General features: G+C 35.8%; 3 protein-coding genes and 1 non-coding gene across 4 annotated transcripts; 2 read left to right on the top strand and 2 right to left on the bottom strand.

The window, feature by feature from the left end:
- Nucleotides 1–2757: 2757 nt before the first annotated feature.
- On the top strand, nucleotides 2758–6320 carry LOC127813372 (aluminum-activated malate transporter 12-like). Its single transcript, XM_052354316.1, has 7 exons — nucleotides 2758–3221; nucleotides 3490–3630; nucleotides 3811–4083; nucleotides 4728–4858; nucleotides 5051–5191; nucleotides 5297–5677; nucleotides 5897–6320. The coding sequence occupies exons 1-7, from the start codon at nucleotides 2951–2953 to the stop codon at nucleotides 6188–6190; spliced, it is 1632 nt and encodes a 543-aa protein (XP_052210276.1). The 5' UTR covers nucleotides 2758–2950; the 3' UTR covers nucleotides 6191–6320.
- Nucleotides 6321–13301: 6981 nt separating this feature from the next.
- On the bottom strand, nucleotides 13302–13373 carry TRNAC-GCA (transfer RNA cysteine (anticodon GCA)). The gene has a single exon. It is a non-coding gene; the product is annotated as a tRNA-Cys (tRNA).
- Nucleotides 13374–13441: 68 nt separating this feature from the next.
- LOC127813374 (uncharacterized) lies at nucleotides 13442–14611 on the top strand. The gene is made up of 2 exons (XM_052354319.1): nucleotides 13442–13659; nucleotides 14025–14611. Exons 1-2 carry the CDS (start codon nucleotides 13488–13490, stop codon nucleotides 14555–14557), a joined length of 705 nt encoding a protein of 234 aa, XP_052210279.1. The 5' UTR covers nucleotides 13442–13487; the 3' UTR covers nucleotides 14558–14611.
- Nucleotides 14612–15153: 542 nt separating this feature from the next.
- Nucleotides 15154–18016, bottom strand: LOC127813373 (NAC domain-containing protein 71). Its single transcript, XM_052354318.1, has 5 exons — nucleotides 17535–18016; nucleotides 17274–17448; nucleotides 16489–16772; nucleotides 16085–16402; nucleotides 15154–15980 (listed from the first exon to the last, which is right to left on the bottom strand). The coding sequence occupies exons 2-5, from the start codon at nucleotides 17428–17430 to the stop codon at nucleotides 15774–15776; spliced, it is 966 nt and encodes a 321-aa protein (XP_052210278.1). The 5' UTR covers nucleotides 17431–17448; nucleotides 17535–18016; the 3' UTR covers nucleotides 15154–15773.
- Between the last annotated feature and the right edge of the window lie 1837 nt (nucleotides 18017–19853).

Genomic DNA, 19853 nt, shown 5'->3' with positions numbered 1-19853 from the left:
AAAGGTGTTGTAAAATTATGTTGGAGGCTATCACTGTAGGATCGATTTTTGAGAAAAATAAAAATTTACAATATTTTGGGAGTGATTCTTGGTAAGTCTCAATAAATACAACTTAAAAAAAAAAAAAAATCTTGATCACCTAGATAAGATACATTCCTAATTTACTTTCCTTGTGATAATTCTGGGACGAGTTCGACGGGAACGCGAGTGATAGCGCGTAATCTAAAAAAAAAAAAATAGTGTTTGTAAACTAAAATATATGTAGAAAAAAATAAAATGTTATAACTAAAAATATTTTTTATTATATTTATTAAATTAATTTATCAATCCATATAACAAGAGGTGATAGGTCTAACCACGATTTCAAAACTGATCATTCCAATTTTGTTTTTTGGTGGAATTAGAATTGAATCGTCTATAAATGATTCTAATTTCAATTTCTTAACGGTTCAATCTCACCTTCCAATGATTTTAGTTTCAATTTAAACTGATTTAATAAAAAAAATTAGACTTAATTTATATAAATCAAATTATTTATGTATTTTTTGGAGTTTAAACGAATTAAATCTCATATAATTCACTTACTATTTAAATTTATAAACCTCTTAAGTTAATTAGAATTATTTTTTAAAACATTAATTATTATGCATTATATTATATATTTTACATTTATTTAATTTATTTTTTTAATGATTTGAATCAATTTCAATTTAATTTTTAAAAAATATTTTTTGCTTGATTCAAACTTTGAATCGAACCGTGGCAAGGCGTACGCGGGGGAGGCTCGTATTTATTTTTGAATGAAGAAAAAATAGATAAATAAATAAAAATAAGAGTCAACTTTCACTTTGTGATTGGTCGGTGTAGACAAGTGGTGTAACCAACGTGAAAGTGAAACGTGTCACTGTCAGGCTCAATGGATCTTGTCAATCAGCCCGGGGTACCTATATTCCTCCTAAAAACACTGCCCAATAAATGACTGCTTTACAATAAATAATATTAATATTAATAATTTCTTCATTCATATTGATATCTTCTTCCTAATCCTAATTCCTTTTAATTAAATAGCCTTTACCAATCCACAAAATATTTGTTCGTTTTATATTTGAAAACACAAATAATAAAAATATTTACTTTTTTCATTTTTTACTATGCTTGAATTTTTTTTTTTACTTAAAAATAAAGTGTCAAGTTACCAAAATTACGTTAGAAGTCAAGCACTCAGTTAACTCAAGACACAAAAAATTCTAAGTTATTGAGGAAATAAATAAGCTAAAAAAAGCCTAATTCATCTAAAAGACGAACATTATAGTATTTTTTAAACTAAAATATAAATAATTTACACAAATCACTGTTTGAGTTAAAGAAAGTTTTCAGGACTTAAATATAATTAAGTTATCTTGATGCTAGGTCTCCTAATCTCCATAAGTTCAAGACAAAATATTTCACATTTATCCAAAAAATCCAATTCAAATGACTATTAAATCAAGAGCAATCAATTAATTTTTACAACTGAGGTTGACTAATTTTTATTATGATCTTTATTATAAAATTTAACTCAAAAAATATAAAAAGACTTTAAAAAATGAATCAAGTATGATATTCACTGCTACACTTATAAGTTTATAAGTTATGTTCAGAATTTTTTATTGACTTAAGTATCAGAGTAATTTATTTTTGGTTGACTCTCGAGATAGTTACTTTTGTTTCACTTGTGCAGGAATTTCAAGACTAAGTCAATTCGGGATCTCATTCAAATCTTGTGAGAAATTTTATAAAATCGATAATTGATTGTTACATTATTAATTTTTGTTTTTCTTTTCAACCATATCCAATTTTTTTGGGTTGAGACTTGAGACCATACCAAATTTTTGTTTTTGTTTCAAATGTTACGTATTTTATGAGTTACTACTGAATGTATATGAGATAAATTAATTTATATAATAGATAATGAAAAGATAATAATTTTGGATTCATATCAATCTAGAAAAAAGAAAAAACACTTTTATCAGTTCGACTAATACTGTTATATGTGCCCATGTAGTCATTTAATTTAAAGGAAATGTAATACTTTCATTGTTAAATTTTGTGCCAATAACCATAATTTTATATAAATAAAAAATGGTGATTAATCGGCCACGGGTGTAGCACGAATAATTCTCAGGGTAATAGATTACATCCAAGAATGCAGGTTCAAGTCATGGCAGTCGCAGTGTGGGAGTTTCACCCTCCCATGAGAATGGCTCTTTGTGGACATCATACACTGTATCTCTTGTCTTAGGGGCCGTCACGGTGATTAATTATTATATCTCAAAGTTTAGTGTTATGAACCTCAATTATTCTCTCCAATAATGATAAATTTTATTATTTTAGTAGACAGTTTTATATTTAACACACATATATATATAATAATTAAATAAAAATATCATAATTTTATATATTCTAATGATATGAGACTGATAACAATATCATTAATTATGTGATTTCGTCCTAAAATATCAAATCTAATCAATTTCAATATTAATATTAAAGAGAAGATTAAGAAACAAAAGTTTCCAAGCAAGTTGGGCAAGATTTTCTTTATTTCTTGTTGACTTCATGTTCTTGTGAAAGCCATTCACAGCTTTGGCGTCTTCATCACCTTCCTAAACGGGGAGCATGTGAACCCTCTCTCTGTCTCTCTCTCACAGACACACACACACACTGACACACACCTATATATACGTAATCCCTTCCTCAGAAGAAAGGGAGGTGGGTTGGCACTCTGAACTCAGAACCCATCACCAAAAATCCCCACTTTTTTGTATCAATATATATCATTAAAACTAGCTAAAACCAATTATATATATATATAAAGCTCCAAATATTCTTTACGTATAGTCACCATAATCTTTGATTAGATCCTTAATCGTTTCAAGGTACGTAGAACCATACGTTCTCTGGAGTTGCCATGGGCGCCGGCAAGGATAAAGCGGAGGCCGGAGAAAACCTGCATATCAGAATCTCGCCGGAGAAGATGAGAAGATTGCCCTGCTTGGCATGGGAGAAGATCTCCAAAGCCGGCCGAGAAGACCCCAGACGGGTGATTCATTCACTCAAAGTCGGCTTGTCTCTGACATTGGTTTCTTTGTTGTATCTCGTGGAGCCATTGTACAGAGGCATCGGACAGAACGCTATCTGGGCCGTCATGACTGTCGTCGTCGTCCTCGAATTCACTGCCGGTAGATTATTAATTTTCTCTTGATTTTGTTGTCGGTTTGTATGCGTAAGTTTTCGAAGCCATTTTGTTGTCTTGTGTTCGTTCATCTGTTCGCGACGACTCCACGCAAAGGATCGAATCATTTTAAATAGTTGTTAATTAATTACCATAAACTTTCTAAGCTCGGCCTTTGTGTTCATTGATCTTGTTAATTAGGACATTGGATATCGTCCAAATGAAATTAAGAGACAATTAAAAATTTATCGCCTGTTCATATAATCAAATGGCAGGAGCGACCTTATGCAAAGGATTGAATCGGGGGCTCGGAACACTGCTGGCCGGATCACTAGCGCTTCTAATCGAGTACATTGCGCAAAAAACCGGCCGCGTTTTCCAAGCCATATTCATCGGCGCCGCAGTTTTCTTCATTGGTAAGGTTTAACCTCGACAGTAACTTGTTCGTTTCAATGTTAAGTTTGTTTAGTTATATAGAATAAGAAAGCTTCGTAAAAATACAAATACAAATACGTAAGACTCTTAGCTTAAGTATTATTATTATTATTATTATTATTATATATTATTGATTTGTTTAAACCATATATATATGGCAGGAACTGCATCGACATATACGAGGTTTTTCCCATACATTAAGAAGAATTACGACTATGGAGTAGTGATATTTCTGCTGACATTCAATTTGATAACGGTGTCGAGCTACCGGGTGGAGAATGTGCTGCATATAGCTCATGAGCGGGTTTACACCATCGCCGTTGGGTGTAGCATCTGCCTGTTGATGAGTCTACTGTTTTTTCCCAACTGGTCCGGAGAAGACCTCCATAACTCCACTGTTTTCAAGCTTGAAGGATTAGCCAGGTCCATTGAAGGTATGTACATATATATACCCACAGTTTTACAATACGATCGAGTGCTGATATTTTGGCAGATTTTGTGGGTGAAATGATCATTTCATCCAATTAATTAACCTCCATTTCGGCTGACAACTTTTAAGAAAAAGAATCATGCTTCTTTATATATATACGGTCACCTGCAACATATATATCAGTATTAATTATGAAAACTAATTAGTAGTACTAATGACTCGATCATATGGAAAAATAAAAAGCCCTTGAAAAGTATTTAAATTACCAGTTTCTGAAATTAGCGAGATTGAACGAAGAGAGAGAGAGTAATTATTTAGCTAGTAATTCTTGTTTTAGTAACTTTATGATAAAAGATTAAGATTTTGATTTGAAAAAGTTTCCTATTATTTAAGATTTTAGATAGTAATTCTTGTTTTAGTAAATAATTATTTATATTATTTAAGGTGATGGGCCTGCTCATTGCTTAATATATAATTAATTAATTTCTTCACAAACCAAGTAAGAAGATGAGCCACACACATTAATTGCATATATATATATATATATGTTTATGCGTGTATATATAAAACTAATTGATTAAACGGAGGACATAATAATTAATTAATTAATTGTTAACGAAATGAAATATTTATTCAAAAACTTGGCAGCTTGTGTGAATGAGTACTTTAAAGAGGAGGAGACAGAAGCCAAGAAATTAGACGAGGACGAATCCACAGAAGATCCCATTTACATGGGTTACAAGGCCGTTCTCGACTCCAAATCTTCCGACGAGACTCTGGTAATTGTTTATTTATTTATTAATTATATGACTTCCTAAATAGTACATAATAATAGTAATAATGTATGCGCTGCACCTGCATGCATGCATGCTTGTGTTCTTCACTGCAGCGAAAATTATACAATAATTAATTATTCGCTGTGTTTCATTAATTAATTAATTAATTAATTCATCTTAATTAATTTGATGCAGGCACTGCATGCAAGCTGGGAGCCAAGGCACTCGAGGCACTGCCGGTTTCCATGGCAGCAGTACGTCAAACTGGGCGGCGCTCTTCGCCATTTCGGCTACACTCTTGTCGCTCTTCACGGCTGTTTGCAGACTGAGATTCAGGTCACTCCCTTAATTCTGTTTTTGCTTCTCAGATAACTGTATCTTTTATCATCATATACTTTTCACAACTTCAATTCATATTTATTAATATTCTTGAACGAGCAGACACCAAGAACAGTTCGCGCTCTTTTCAAAGATCCATGCATCCGGCTGGCAGCAGAAGTATCCAAGGCACTAAAGGAGATCGCCCACAGCCTCCGGATGCGCCGCCATTGCTCGCCGGAGATCCTCTCCGACCACCTCCACGAAGCACTCCAAGACCTCAACACCGCCCTCAAGTCCCAGCCCCGCCTCTTCCTCGGCCCAAACACCAACAAGGCCACCAACAACATGCTGGCCCTCGCCGCTTCCACCGCTCGTCAGAAGCCGGAAAAAGCCTCAGCCGGAGTCTCCCTATCCAGCGTAAAAACCGACTCGTCGGCCCTGATGGAGTGGAAGACCTCCAAAACTAGGGTTTCTGAAAGATCCAAGGAGGCCGAGAGGAAGGTGTGTATGAATTTCTAATGGAAAAAGGCAATTTCACCCTTGCATTCACGCTCATTGTGATTCTGAATGCAAGTGCAAAATTGTCTTTCAAGTCCCCGTTCAGACAGAGAGAAATTCATCTGAATAATTAATATTCATTTATAAATGCTAATTACAAACTAAAATCAAAGATATAATTTGCTTTTAAATTTGGATTATATATAAATATATGTTGAACAGGTGCTGAGGCCGACGCTGAGCAAGATAGCGATGATAACGATGAGCCTGGAGTTTTCGGAGGCGCTGCCGTTCGCGGCGTTTGCGTCGTTGCTGGTGGAGACGGTGGCGAGGCTGGATCTGGTAATAGAGGAAGTGGAAGAGCTGGGGAGGATGGCCAGCTTCAAGGAGTACAAGGCTTGCTGCTGCGATGGTGATGAAGTGGTGGTGGACGTGGATTGCCAGAGGAGGCCCCCTAAAATGGAGGGATCGATTGATAAGTTGCAGAACAATTTGCCTTCTCATGGAGTAGACTAGACTAGATTACTTAAGTAGTCACTGGATTATTCTTATTATTCTATCTATATTTATATATATGTAATTGTGGGGAGATATACAATTCTGGATTATTATTGACATATCCATCTGTGCTGTTTAATTAGTTCTGAAGTGATATTAAATATATTTTATTTCTATTAGTTGATAGATATGTTAAAATATAATATATTTACTACTAACTAATAAAAATGTTTAATACTCAAAATAAAATATATTAAATGTACTTTAACAAGTGTTCGAAAATATTGTTGCCGTGATATAATAATAAATTTATTTAACAAGAAATGTCATCATCTGCCCGTCTGAGTTTGCAAGGAAAACAATAGTTAGAGGGTGTAGAATGGTCCCCGTGCAAACACTTCAATGCTCAAGTTAAACACTGAAATTGCTAAAAATTATAGAGCATAATTAACACCAGTATAAGAGACGTACATTTTCTAGAATGAGTGCTTGCCTATTTATAGATGAACATAAAGTAATCAAAAATAGTCTATGATTAAGATGTTTATAGATAATATCTATCTTGACTTTTTAGAATTTTGTTAGGATTCAGATTCTTATAGATGATATTTATCCTCATATTTCATAATCTTTTTTAAAATTAAAATTCTTTATAGATAATTGTTTATCTTTTTATTAGAATATTCGGAGGAATTTTTGGATGTCGGAGTTATCTTATTTTGCACGTTGTGTGGGACCCCCTGGTATTCGGGGAAATGTTTTGGTAGTGCTGCCGCCTCGGGGCTGCAACCGAGGCACAATGGTCCTGGCCTCTGTAAGCCTAGCTGCAGCTGCATGGCAAGGTCGTAGGGGGACACATCTACGACTATGCGGCTGGATCTGCGCGAGGCAGCCCCCTACAACCCCATGGTAAGGCCATGGGGCTTGCCCATGCGATTATGCCCTGGACTGCAGGGCCTGCCCACGCGCATGCTGGGCTTGCCCGTGTAGCATACGATTGTGTAGCTAAGCTGCGGGGTTACTTTTCCCAGGGCCCTCCGTAGTCTTTTTTGCTAGCCTGTGGGCCGTATTGGCCATTTATCGCAAATCTCCTGTGGCCCTCTGTTGCTAGGATCTCAGTTAAGCTATGTTGATCCGTTTATTAATTTATTTTTCAATACTTTTTCTCATGACATATCAATTACTCCCCACTCTTTCATTCAAGTTTCTTGGATGGGAGAGTAGACTGTGTTGTGGTATATCTTTACTTCTCTTACATTAAGCATTTAAAGCTGCAAGGTCATTCTTGCTCGTCTTACGCTTCTATACTTTTGTGCTTTGGTTTCTTAGATAATGAGCCTTAGACCACTCTCGCGCATTCCCCGCTTCAATAAGCTTTTGTAATTTGTGATCTATACATGTTCTCCTCAGATCTACCAACCACATAGGTTGGGGCTAAGATGGAAGGATGGTGTTTGATAATTCCATACCTTGGTTCTAGAATACATATAGGGGAAAGCCATGCTCGAACTAGGAAGTGACAAGGATTTTGAAATTATGATAAGCGTGCTGATTGGGGCAGAGTTAAAAGATCACACTTGGTCCTCCATGTGCTGTTGTTCTCGAACCCGTCCACCACATGGAATCCAGGTTTAGTTAACTATATCCAATTGCCCTAGTGGACTTTTAGGAAGGAGCTCTTAGGGCCCATCCGTTAAAGATGAATGGAGGTTAGGTGAAGCGTCACTCATCTTTTGGTCCTGGGTAGATCACCAAATTAATTACATTAAGGTGATGATGTAGTTGAAGCTAGGATGGAATAGGGATGTTATGCAATATGGCTCCCTAGTCTTTTGTGGAAGATTAGTTCCGTCATAGGACTTTCCATTGAGGAAGATTGCATCGTCGCTCCTTAATCCCTTGTGTGGACTAATTTGTTATAAGACTTCGTGTTGGGAAGAATTGCATTGTTGTTCCCATATCTTTTGGCTTTGACGAGGCGTTAGTTTATGTCTAAATGTTGTGATGGCTCATAGGAATCTTATCATCCACGTGTGTTCGGGTCGAATCCTTCATCCATTGACACAAGTAACACTTGAACATCTTAGGGCCTATTTCTTTTTGTTGTTTTTAACTCGTTTTCTATTTTCAGTTTTTCAAAACATTCAAAACGCGTTTCCTTACCCATTTTCAAAAATGTATTTTTCAAAACACCAAAAAAAAAAATTGTACAACAAACCCAAAATGCTAAAATCACATTTTGGTTGTTTTCAGCCAAAACAGAGGCTTTGAATCCAAAACATGAAAAACACTTCCTTCACTTCATACTCTCTTCTTTTCTCTTCAAGCTCGATTGCTACCACTATCCATGCCCACCATCACCCTCTACTCACGCCACCTCCATCCTCGCACCGCCATTGCCATCCACGCCTGCCACTGCCCTCCACACCCAAATCCGCCATCATGCCCACCACAGTCGGTCATTTCTTCCTTTTGTCATTTCTTCCTTTTATGACTCCTCATCTTCAAGGTTGAGAGTTAGGGATTTCTTCCTTCTTTAGGGTTAAGGGTTGAGAGTTGAGGATTTCTTCCTTCTACCATTTCTTCTTTCTGCCACGCCCAAATCTACCACCGCCCTCTACGCCCAAATTGAATATATAATATATTTTTTTTATTGATTTTTCTTTTCAATGATATTTCTAAGATTTTAGATTATGTTTATGATAAATCAATATTTTGTTATTTTATGATTTATATATATTTTTAATGTTTATGTTGTGGTAATTTAAATCTCAAAATTAATGTTAGATTTCAATTTGTTGGTAAAAATAAATTTATCATGGAATTAATAGTTAAGTCAAATTAAAAATTATTTTATAAAGCATTTTGTAATTTTAATGCATTATATATGGTTAGATTATGAGTTATCTCTTATATTATATTTTAAATCTTTTGAATTAAATTTATAATTTATTAATAAATGTTTATAATTTACTTTGAATCAAATTTATTGAATAAAATATTATAAAATAATTTTTTTCCAAATTTCAAAATAAACGAGTTTTTCAATTTTCTATTTTAAGAAATAATTTTTCAGAATGACAAAAAGAATGTGTTTTTAATAATCTCAAAACAAACACTTAAAACACAAAACTGAAAATAAATTCAAAACTAAAAACTGAAATGCAAAGAGAACACCAGCTTAATGGTCCTTCTTGTAATCTGTCGGTGCTTCTAACTCCTTTTTTTATCAGACGATGATCCTTGGTTTGTGTTTGTTTTTCACTTATACTTTGCTTTTGATAGAAGGATGGTGTTGCACCCACTCCCCAATCCTTTATAAAAGTGGGACAAGAGTTATGCTTGCTCTCCTACTCTTTAGTTCTTTGTTGACGATGAACTTGTGCTTTTGTATTTTCGATTTTAATCCAATCTCATGTATTTTGTGCCTTTTGACTTTAGGTTATGCTTGATCGTTTTTGTGCATATATCGCCTTTGATTCTGGGTTGTCCTAGATCATTTTTGTGCTTTTAATGTTTTTGACCCATAATTTGATCTTATGCATTTTGCACCCTTGATGCTAGGTTTTCTTTCATCATTCTAGCGATTCTTGTGTTTTGATTTCTTAAACCGTTCTTGTGCCATCATGTGTGTTTAGTTTTTGGATAGTTCTAGTGCCTTTGTGCTTTGGTTTTTTGAATTGTTCTCTCACCTTCATTTTTTAGACTTTCACGCACCTTCGCATTTTGATTTTTTAATCGTTCTTGCATCTTCGCACTTTGATTTTTGAACCATTCTTGCACTTTCGCACTTCGATTTTTGAATCATTCTTGCACCTTCCGCTTCAATTTTATGAATCTTTTTGCTTTGATTCTAGGGTTCATTTGTAAACTGTTCTTACGCCTTCATACTTCAATTCTAGGTTTCATTTGTCTACAAAAGTTTCTTCCCATTTTCAATGCATTCATTGTCCTAAAGAACAAAATGCACAAAAAGGAACTACCACAAGATGAAAGTTATTTTATTCATGCATCATTGAATGACATATATACATTTAATCCCGCCTATGATACTTTCTTGTGGCAAGCGTATGGAGTCTGAATTCCTTTGTGAGCTTTTGACCTTCGAGAAATGAAATAAGTTTCTCGGATCTATCAAGAGAACCTTTTGTTCCTTTATCGCTCTTTTCGCCTTAAATTATGCCTCTAGCCTTCATGGGAATTAGTATGTTCTTTCCCCTTGACTCTCATGTCCACAAAGTCTACCAGTTCCCCGTCCATGACTAATGTCTCTATCTAATTCTTCAAGTTTTGGCATTTATCAATAAAGTGGCCTTGAGTACTATGGAATTGGCAGAAGGCATCCATTTTCCTCCCCATAGACTTGTCAGCCTTCTTGGGGAATTTAATGAGGCTCGTTTCTTTGACGGCTGCTAGGATATTGGAGCGTGACCATGTGAGCATAGTATATTCTATAAATTGGAATCGGAGAGTGTCATTTGGCCTTCTCTTCCCTCTGTCTTATCTCTCAATCGGAGTCTTTTTCTTTTCTTTTCCAGTCTATTTCTTCCCTTTTTCAGATTATTTACATTACTTCAGCTTATAAAATGTATTTGTTGGCTCCAACAAACAAGTCTATCAGGGTAGTTAACTGGTCTAAGGCCAAAGATTTCTATAAAGAAGTGGACCTAATTCCTTGAAACTTGATTGTCACTGTTATTCTGACTTGCAAGTCTCTTATTTCTAGAGTTGCAATGCAAAACTTGTCCACATATTGTAAAAAAGTCTCTTTGTTGCCTTGTTTGATACTGAGAAAATAAGTTACATTTTTTTTTTCTTTAACTATTGATGATGACTGCCTTAATAAACTCATATCTCAATTGTTTGAAAGTGAATATGGATTTTTCAGACAAATTGTTGGACCAAGCTTGAGCGTGATCCTTCAGGGTCAAAGAGAAAGCTCGTCACATAATTTCATCTTCTCATTCATGTAACACTATAAGGATTCATAATTTTGAATATGGTTGTGAGGGTCACCTTTTTTTAACTCTATTGATTAGTGGTGCTTTTCGTTTGGGCTATTGCCAATGGCGGAGCCACTTGGGGCCCAATGGGGGCAACTACCCCCATTGGCCAATTTTTTTTTAAAAAAAATTATTTTTTACAATGGTTTACAATTGAAAATAAAAAAAAAAGTTATATTATAGTTTACTATTAGAAATAAAAAAAATAAGTATTGAAGAAAACAAGTATATAATGGGCCAGCAGTAACTATTATACCATTTTTTATAATTTGCTCATAATTTTATTTTTTTTACAATGATGATACAAAGAAAGTAAAGTATTGAAGAAAATTGTGAAGTAAAGAAAACAAAACAAAGCAAGTATTGAGTAAATTGATATTACACAACTTCCTATGGATCTCGGACTAAGAACTCCAATAATAGATTACAATGTTAATCTTCGAGATCAAATTAGAGGAGTCTACTTGCAAAGAGATCAGTGTGAGCCTCGAAATCAAAATGATTCATTCTAGTTTGGTTCAACAAATTTGGTGATTGGTTGAAATATAATATAAGCAAAAATATCGCATTTTGTTTATAATGTCATTTTTTTTAAAACAAATAATAAAAAATAAGGAGGTGGTGATTCTTTTGTAAAAAAAGAGTTCAATAATTTTAAAAAGAAAGATAGACTTCAAGTTTATTTTGGAGATGCTAATAATGCACACAATCGAACTCGAAACAACTATGAGATCTTAATGAATCAAGAGCAAAATATTGAGACAGTTTTCTTCAAACAGTTAGAACAAATACGATGTGATTATCGAATTCATTTGAATGCATCAATTGATTATATTTAACTTCTTCTACGACAAGAACTAACTTTTCGCAGTCATAACAAGTCTGAAAATTCAAATAATCAAGATAACTTTCTTAAATAATTGCAATTTATATTATGAAAAGTTGTAAGAAACAATTATAAAAAAAATATTAGGTTGCGTTCTCTTTACTGTTTTTAAGTCATTTTTAGTTTTCAATTTTCTAAAATAATGAAAACGCGTTCTCTTTGCTGTTTTTAAAAATACATTTTTGAAAACAAAAAAAAATTGTAAAGAAAACTCAAAACAACAAAAAGTTGTTTTGAGTGTTTTCATCCAAAACAAACTCTAAACTCAAAATACATCTATTTATTTATTTATTCATATTTTATTATTGTAATGGAAAAAAATATTACAAAATTCATTAACTTTAAAATGTATATATATTTTTAATAATATATTAATATTAAATATTTATAATTTACTTAATAATCAAATTTATTGAATAAAATATTTTCAAAATTTCAGACAGAACGCGTTTTCTAATTTTCTGTTTTGAAAAATAGTTTTTCAAAATGACAAAGAGAACGCGTTTTCAATTTTTTAAAAACAGATTATCAAAACAGAAAATTGAAAATGAATTCAAAACTCAAAACTGAAAATTAAAAAGCAAAGAGAACGCAACCTTATATTTTAATATTATCATTATTATTTTATTTTTTATATTTAAGTTCGCTCTCACTGAATCAAAATCCTGACTCTGCCCCTAGCTATTGCAAACTAATTAATTGGTTTTTTATACATTTCTCATAGGTAGTGTCAATTATTATTATCGAGATACAACAATAAATTTATTTGATAAAAAACGTCATCATCTGACTGATTGAGTCTATAAGGAAAGAAATAATCAGAGGGCGAGGGAAGGTCCCTAAGTAAATACTCTAAAACTTAAGTCAAACACTAAAATTGCTAGGTCATTTTAGTTAAGTTGTATTAATTCGCTTATTAATTTATTTTCCAACACTTTTTCTCCTGACATATCAGAAAATATTCTTTAACAAAACTCCTATATATATTGTGTTTAACTAGTGAAAGTAGCTAAAAATGAATCTTAACGATTAATTGGTCAACTTTTCTTTTATAAATTAGATCGACTAATTTTGCATACCAGAAGGACGACTCCAGGTCATGAAATTGAACAAAATATTAAAAAAAAAAAAAACTTGTTGACAGAAGTTAGTGAAATCAATTAATTATATACATGGGTACGTGGGTTAGTCAAGATTACTGTTTTAGTTGTGCCATAAAAAGAAAGGCAAAAAAGAATGAAGGGCCCTACCGGGTTCGAACCGGTGACCTCTCGATCTGCAGTCGAATGCTCTACCACTGAGCTAAGGACCCTGCTGATGTCATGAATTGATTAAAATCAATAAGAATCCTACACGTGAGAGCACTCTATGCGGCAGAGAAAAATGAGGGGTTTCGTTTTGATTGGGTTATTGGTATTTTGAGAGGATGAGTGTTTCGAGCTGCGTGTTGCAGGTGGGGTGGATAAGAACTCCACACAGCTTCTTTGATTGGAAGATTGGGAGGGGCAAAGGCAAAGCCGATGAAAGACCTCACCCCAATTACCATGATGTTGCTCTTCCCTTCCCATCTTCCCTCGTTGCCAACACTTTCCTAAGTGGTACTCTCTCTCTCTCTCTGGTATCAATCATCTGACATCAATGGAATGGGATTTGTATCCTATATGTACTGCTGTTTAGTTAATAGACACAGGCTTCAGTAGAAAAGAGAAAAAACGAAGATTTATGAGTCAGATTTAGCCAGGCCTGTGATCACAGCTCATGCCATGGCCCTTAGCTTTTTAAATGGATAAGAACAGACACGGTCGATCATCATCATTCCCTTAAAACCGAATTTCCCCAATCAATTAATTTGGGTTAATTCCGGTTGCATTTGGTTTTGTTAGTTTTAGATTTGATTAATTCAGTTCAATTATCAAATTACTCTAAGTGACCATAATACCTAAATGCTCACCCTTAAGAACAGGCAGGGAACTGAAATGCTGCTACAAGGCCACCACTGATGGATTCAGCGCCACCTCCTTCCACAATTGCTGCGATTTCAAAGGACCCTGTGTTATAATTGGCTACACGAACAACAGGTCCTTCAAGTTTGGTGCATTCAACCCTGAAGGCTACAGAAGCACTGATGACTACTATGACACTTTTGATGCCTTCCTCTTCTACTGGAAAGACACTGAGGCCCACCCTGAAACTGAACCCGTTGTTCTGCCCAAGGTAGGGGGCAGTGGCGCAGCCCTCTTCGACTACGCTCGAGGCGGGCCCCAGTTCGGGGCTGACGGCCTGCTGATCGGGCCTCCACTTGCTCCGGTGATGGGTGGATTCGCCGGACCGGATACTAATTCCGGCATTGGTGATCTGAGGCAGGGTAAGTCCAGATTGGGGTTGTCTTATGCTAAGAGAGAAGATGGCAAGGAATCATTGTTTGGGAATGAGTCTAAGGCTACTATTGATGAAGTCCTAGTGTTTTGCAGCCCTCAAATTGCAAGCCTGTACTAAATACATAAATAGTTCGAGCTACCGATCTAAGATACATTTTGGCTTGTTACAGTACTTTCGTGATTTCTGGGGTTTGAGTTTTGGGTACATGTAAAGATTGTTTTTATCGACAATAGTGCAGTCCTTCAAGCAAAGTGGAGCATATGGATATGAATCTTTAAAGCGCAGGCCAAAAAGAAAAGGAAATCCTCAAAGAGATTTTAGTAGCAATGAATATATTTGCATGCCTAGAGAAAGCAGAGGAGCCCATTCCCACGAAGACATTGGATTCCTATCTCCACTGGGAGCCAACAATTAGCATAAAACTTGTTGCATCAAATAATATGAAGTCCAGACAAACACCTAGTTGCACTATCAACTCAACAGAATCAAAGCAGAAGCTTCAAGGCTATTTCTGAGACTAGTTTATTGTACTCACTACCCCCTTTACTTTCCAATCCTACTAGGATTCTCAGTACTTTTGAGCAATCACCGCTGGCATAAAGATACAAAAATGGCAAACACTTGCGACAGTTGAACTTAAAAAGCAAGAGCAGCCACTTTTGCAGTGCCACGTTACAAAAAGTGACAGTAAGTTAAAGAAATACTTCCAAATATGCACAATAATTTTAAGCATCTGCATCAAGAAATGAATAACATATCACTTCTACAACAGTGCACATAAGAATGCTCCCTCATACACTTGGAAGCAAGGAAAGAAAAAGATGACTCCGAACATTACAATATTCAACTTTTGGACAAAGGGTGGCTTCCATGGAAGAAGCTTCTTTTATGAAAACAACATATATAAGTTTAAGCTGCAAAAGAAGGAGCTCCTAGTGCAATCTATAAAAGTGATTTATCACCAGGGGTTCATAGTTTTGGCTACTAGTGATGTATGGACCAGAGCAAAATCAACCAGGACTCTGACAGCAAACCCATGTCGACTAGAGTGCTAGCACTTGTGGTTTTTCTACTCTGAGAAGAACGATAAAAGGCGTTCTCTCAGAGGCACCATTGTGGATTATTACCAAGTAAATTCCAGTAGGCCGTTTCACAGACTCATCGCAATAACCATATTATCTTCCCGTAACCAAAGACCAACAAGTTTGGCCAAAAATCTCAACTTCAAATCCTGCAAGGGAAAAACTGAACTGCAAGGACTCCCTTTTGCTTCCAGAAAGGTTTTGGATTTCTCACCGGATTGATCTGCCCATAATCCTCATATGGCATATCCTCATTGCCAGAAAAAGGCCGTGTAGTTTGTGTGTCCCGAGTAAGGTGACATGCAACTGAATCGACTTGAACCATCACCATGTTCAAGTTCCTCTGTAAAATTTGAGTAAGACGAACTGGGCGAAATTTCAGAGTGATTATGCGGTTGCCATTGAGTCGTCATGTTTGGAAACTCATACTGTGGATTATCTCCACAAAAACCTTGATCCTGCATCAAGCCGTAAAGAAAAATGTTGAACAAGCTCATCATTAAGAAGCTAAAACAATCACTGGTGCATGTACCGGAACAAGTCAATTAACTAATTTCAGTACCTTTGAAGAATCAAGGATAAACTCAGAAGACAACCAGAGGCTGTTGGGACTGGTCCCCATTGAAAATGTTTCATTCTCCACCACTGTTGTCGAAGCTACAGGACTTGAAAAAGTACTACCGTCGGATAGGTGACTTGCTCGGAAGGTAGTGTCCTCGGAGGTGATAGCACGCTCAATGGGCATTCCTGTTGAGGAGAATTCCCCATTGCTTAAGCTTACACTGCTTCTGATCTGCTTAGCTTTTGGTTCTCGAGGAACATCGCTTGTCCTCTGCGCGTGCTCGTTCTTTTTTATCACGCGGCATAAAGCAAAAGCTCCCTGAAAATATAGTGACCGCACAATGTTTTAGCCTCTCTAAAGTCTTAAAAAGAATGAACCCGTTACATGAGACCATTAGATTTTACCTTAAAACTTGGTGGTACTCCTACTTGAGAAAGATCATCACAAAGGCGATACTCATGCATTACCCAGTCTGTTCGATCCCCTATCGGGGCTCGCCCACGGTAGAAAACTAGGGTTTTCCGATATCCGGTCACAGCGGACTGACAAACGACCTTTCGGTCTTTCCCAGTAGCTTTCCAGTAGCCAGCTCTAGTAGCGCGATTAGTTCGTGTTCCATTTGGGTACTTCTTATCCCTGGGGCAGAAGAAGAACCATTCCATATCGCGTTTTGGGAGGAATGATTTATCTGCAATCACAGCTTACATATTAAAATCCTCAAAATTGACAACAAACCAATCCCTCCCCCCCCCCCCCAAAAAAAAAAAAACCCGAAAAGAATTGGAAACTTTCACTGTTGAAGTAGCACTTTTCTCCTCAAAGACAAGTGTGATTTGGAAAACTAAAAATCAAACAGAAGCGGCTTTGAAGAGAGAGAAAGTAAGATGCCCCACAGAACAGAAAACACTCTCGCGGCTGGTCTAGTCCATAAAGAAGAACAAAAGGCAAACTGAGAAACAAACATATAGACAATGAACTAGCAACTCTCCAACAATAAAAATTCTCTCCCTTCCAAATTTGGCTAAGATGATCACTTGAAAACATGTTGCATATGAAACTCTCGCTAAGCTTACTTCCAATGGCTCAATTACAGTTCATATGAAACAACTGCAAATGCAAATGCATTAGTTTCATCACATTGAAAATCAAAATTATGTAATTCAAACTGAGTGAATGTCTAGAAATATACCTGGCAACTCCCACGGATCAAATTTGTATAAATCGATGACCGGAATCACTTCGAGTTCAATCTCTTGTCCCTCAACTTTTCTCTTGAGGTAATATCCAACCAATTCCTCATCAGTTGGGTGAAACCGGAACCCCGGTGGCAAACCTGCCCCTGCCATTTTCTCACTCCCCTAGATCTATAAAAGAAACTAAATCTATGAGAAGGCTGCAAATGTTTTAGAAGAACTACTTGTAACTCTGTGGCTGAGTTCCCAGAATGTACCTCCTATTGAAAATATGGAAGATCCAAAAATAAAAGCTTTTATTCACACAGAATTCTCTCTCAACGGCTGCAAAAACCTTCCATGAAATGCAGCCGTTGTGCATCGGAATCATTTTCCCGGAAACTTCCACTTTTTTTCTTTGTGAACAAAAGCCCCCCCACCAATAAACCCCAGTTGAAATTGATCTCCAAAAACAAAAACAACTACACGAATGAATGTTTCAACAACCACCAGAATGTAAAGCTTTCCCAATTCAACAAATCAGGCCACCGACTAGGCAATGAATATGATAAAGAGTAAAGAAAACTAAATACTAGCTAAAACTTCCAGAATTGGAATCTTTTGCAAGACCCAGAAACCGAAACCATTCAGAACCAGTTAGAATATGAAAAAGTTTGACTGGGGGAGTTGAAAAACCTTTGCAGAGAGGGATTTAAAATGGAGAGGAGTTGTTGTGTAGAGTAAGAACAGAGGAGTGTTAAGGTGGCTTATATATAGGGTTTGGAGGTCAGAACAGTCCACAAAAATAAACACCGAAAGGTTGTTCATTTGTCCGAAGCAAACCCAAAATTCCAAAATGTGGACCCTCATCCGAAACCAGTTCACACAGCTCATGATATCCTTTCTTCCACTTTCTTCCCTTTTATTTCACTGTTACAGGAAGTGCAAGCCCAACTCACGTGGGGTGATTCCACAATCTGCTTCTGCTGTACTGAGAGTCCATTCAAAGAATTGTCAATCTGTTGCTAGGCTTCAATAGTAGATTTCTTAGTGGATTCACCTTTTAAATTTAAACGAGGATTGTGGTTTATTACATAAAACTCAAATGGGCTCTTGAAATTTGAGACTCTTGAGGTCATCAATCTTTAACGATAACAACTCACTTCTGCTATCATCTTAACAATGTTTGATTGTATTTTTGTTTTTTGTCCTGAAAACTACGAACTTATTTTAACTTTTTTAAACAACCCTGTATACATATAAGTGCAATAATTTTCTAAACAACCTTGCACAGTAATTTTGTTTGAAATAAATGCAAATTAATGCAAAGAAGAGTGGATTGAAAGCCTGGATTGTGGGTTGGTTCAAACCAATATTTTCTTTTCACGGTGATGTGGCCGTGGCAGCCTTTAGTCTCGTTACACCTCACCCTGAGTCAGACAAAAACACTTTTTATTTGTCTGATTAAAGTGATGGTGTCATCTGGGTGGTCCAGTGTTGAAAGAAAAATGTCCTGAAAGTTCTCACTTATTACTTCTTGGCACCTTTTGGCATGACCGAACAGGTCTTTAGTGGAAGCCCTCGTTAGTGGCCCCTATTCCAATTCACATGTAATTGGTAAAGCATGAGGCCAGCCTCATTTCTAGAAGCGTCTTAGTTGTGGAATTAAATGGGATCACCTAATGAAAGAATTAAGCAAATCACCCGCATTAATGGGATTGTAAAATATATTTTTGTTATCAGCTATTAAATTAAAGGATACTAAAATTCATTGCTTTCCTTCCTTCTTGTAAAAGCAATTATCTCTCAAGTCTTAACAAATTAGGAAATCTTATGCCTTAAAAAGTGCCCTTGAAATTTCTCTCGAATGGAACCACTTGCTTTTCTGATGCACAAAAGGGTAAAAAGTGGGAAGAGATAAGAAAAAGAAAGCATGGCTCAAGGCTTTAAAACAAAGAGGTGTCCTTTGGGTTACACCGTCAATCTATTGGATGCCCTTCCAATCCCAACTATACTCCGTTTTAAACATTTAAAAATTTGATCTTGACTAGTCTGAACTGTTTGAATCTCTGGCTTCACCCAACTCTTCCGCAATGCATTTTCTAAGAATATGTTATGTTAATTAATACAAGACAATCCACATTGCCTTCATCCCTTTCATACACCTTTAGAATGAATCTGCAAAAGTTGTTTTAACTTGCTCGCCCATCTCCAAATCTAAAGCAACAAACTTGCCTGTTTAATATCGATCCAAACTTGGGCAAGTTTGAAATTTTGAGCCAACTTGGCGAATGCCATGGACTCTCATTGCTCTTGAAAACTTTTAATCGAGAGTAATTGTGAACATGGTGACGACAATGAACCAAAAACTCACAATAAATGTAGATGCATATGTGAAGTGAAATGAAATTAGTTGGCACATCCACATATCATGTACATTTCAACCTTGAACTAGAGAATGGAGCCAAAATATGGAAAGATTAGGGAAGTGTATCAAGGAAATGACCAAAAGAAGAGCATGAAAAGAAGCCAAGGTAAAGATTACATGGATGCGACTTGTACCCTTCATCTAAGCCAAAGGCCAAGAGAGCAATCAT

Source organism: Diospyros lotus, chromosome 11 (assembly GCF_014633365.1).
Source record: "Diospyros lotus cultivar Yz01 chromosome 11, ASM1463336v1, whole genome shotgun sequence".
Lineage (NCBI taxonomy): Eukaryota > Viridiplantae > Streptophyta > Magnoliopsida > Ericales > Ebenaceae > Diospyros > Diospyros lotus.
The sequence above is the reverse complement of the archived record's forward strand: the minus strand, read 5'-3'. Positions and strand labels throughout refer to the sequence as shown.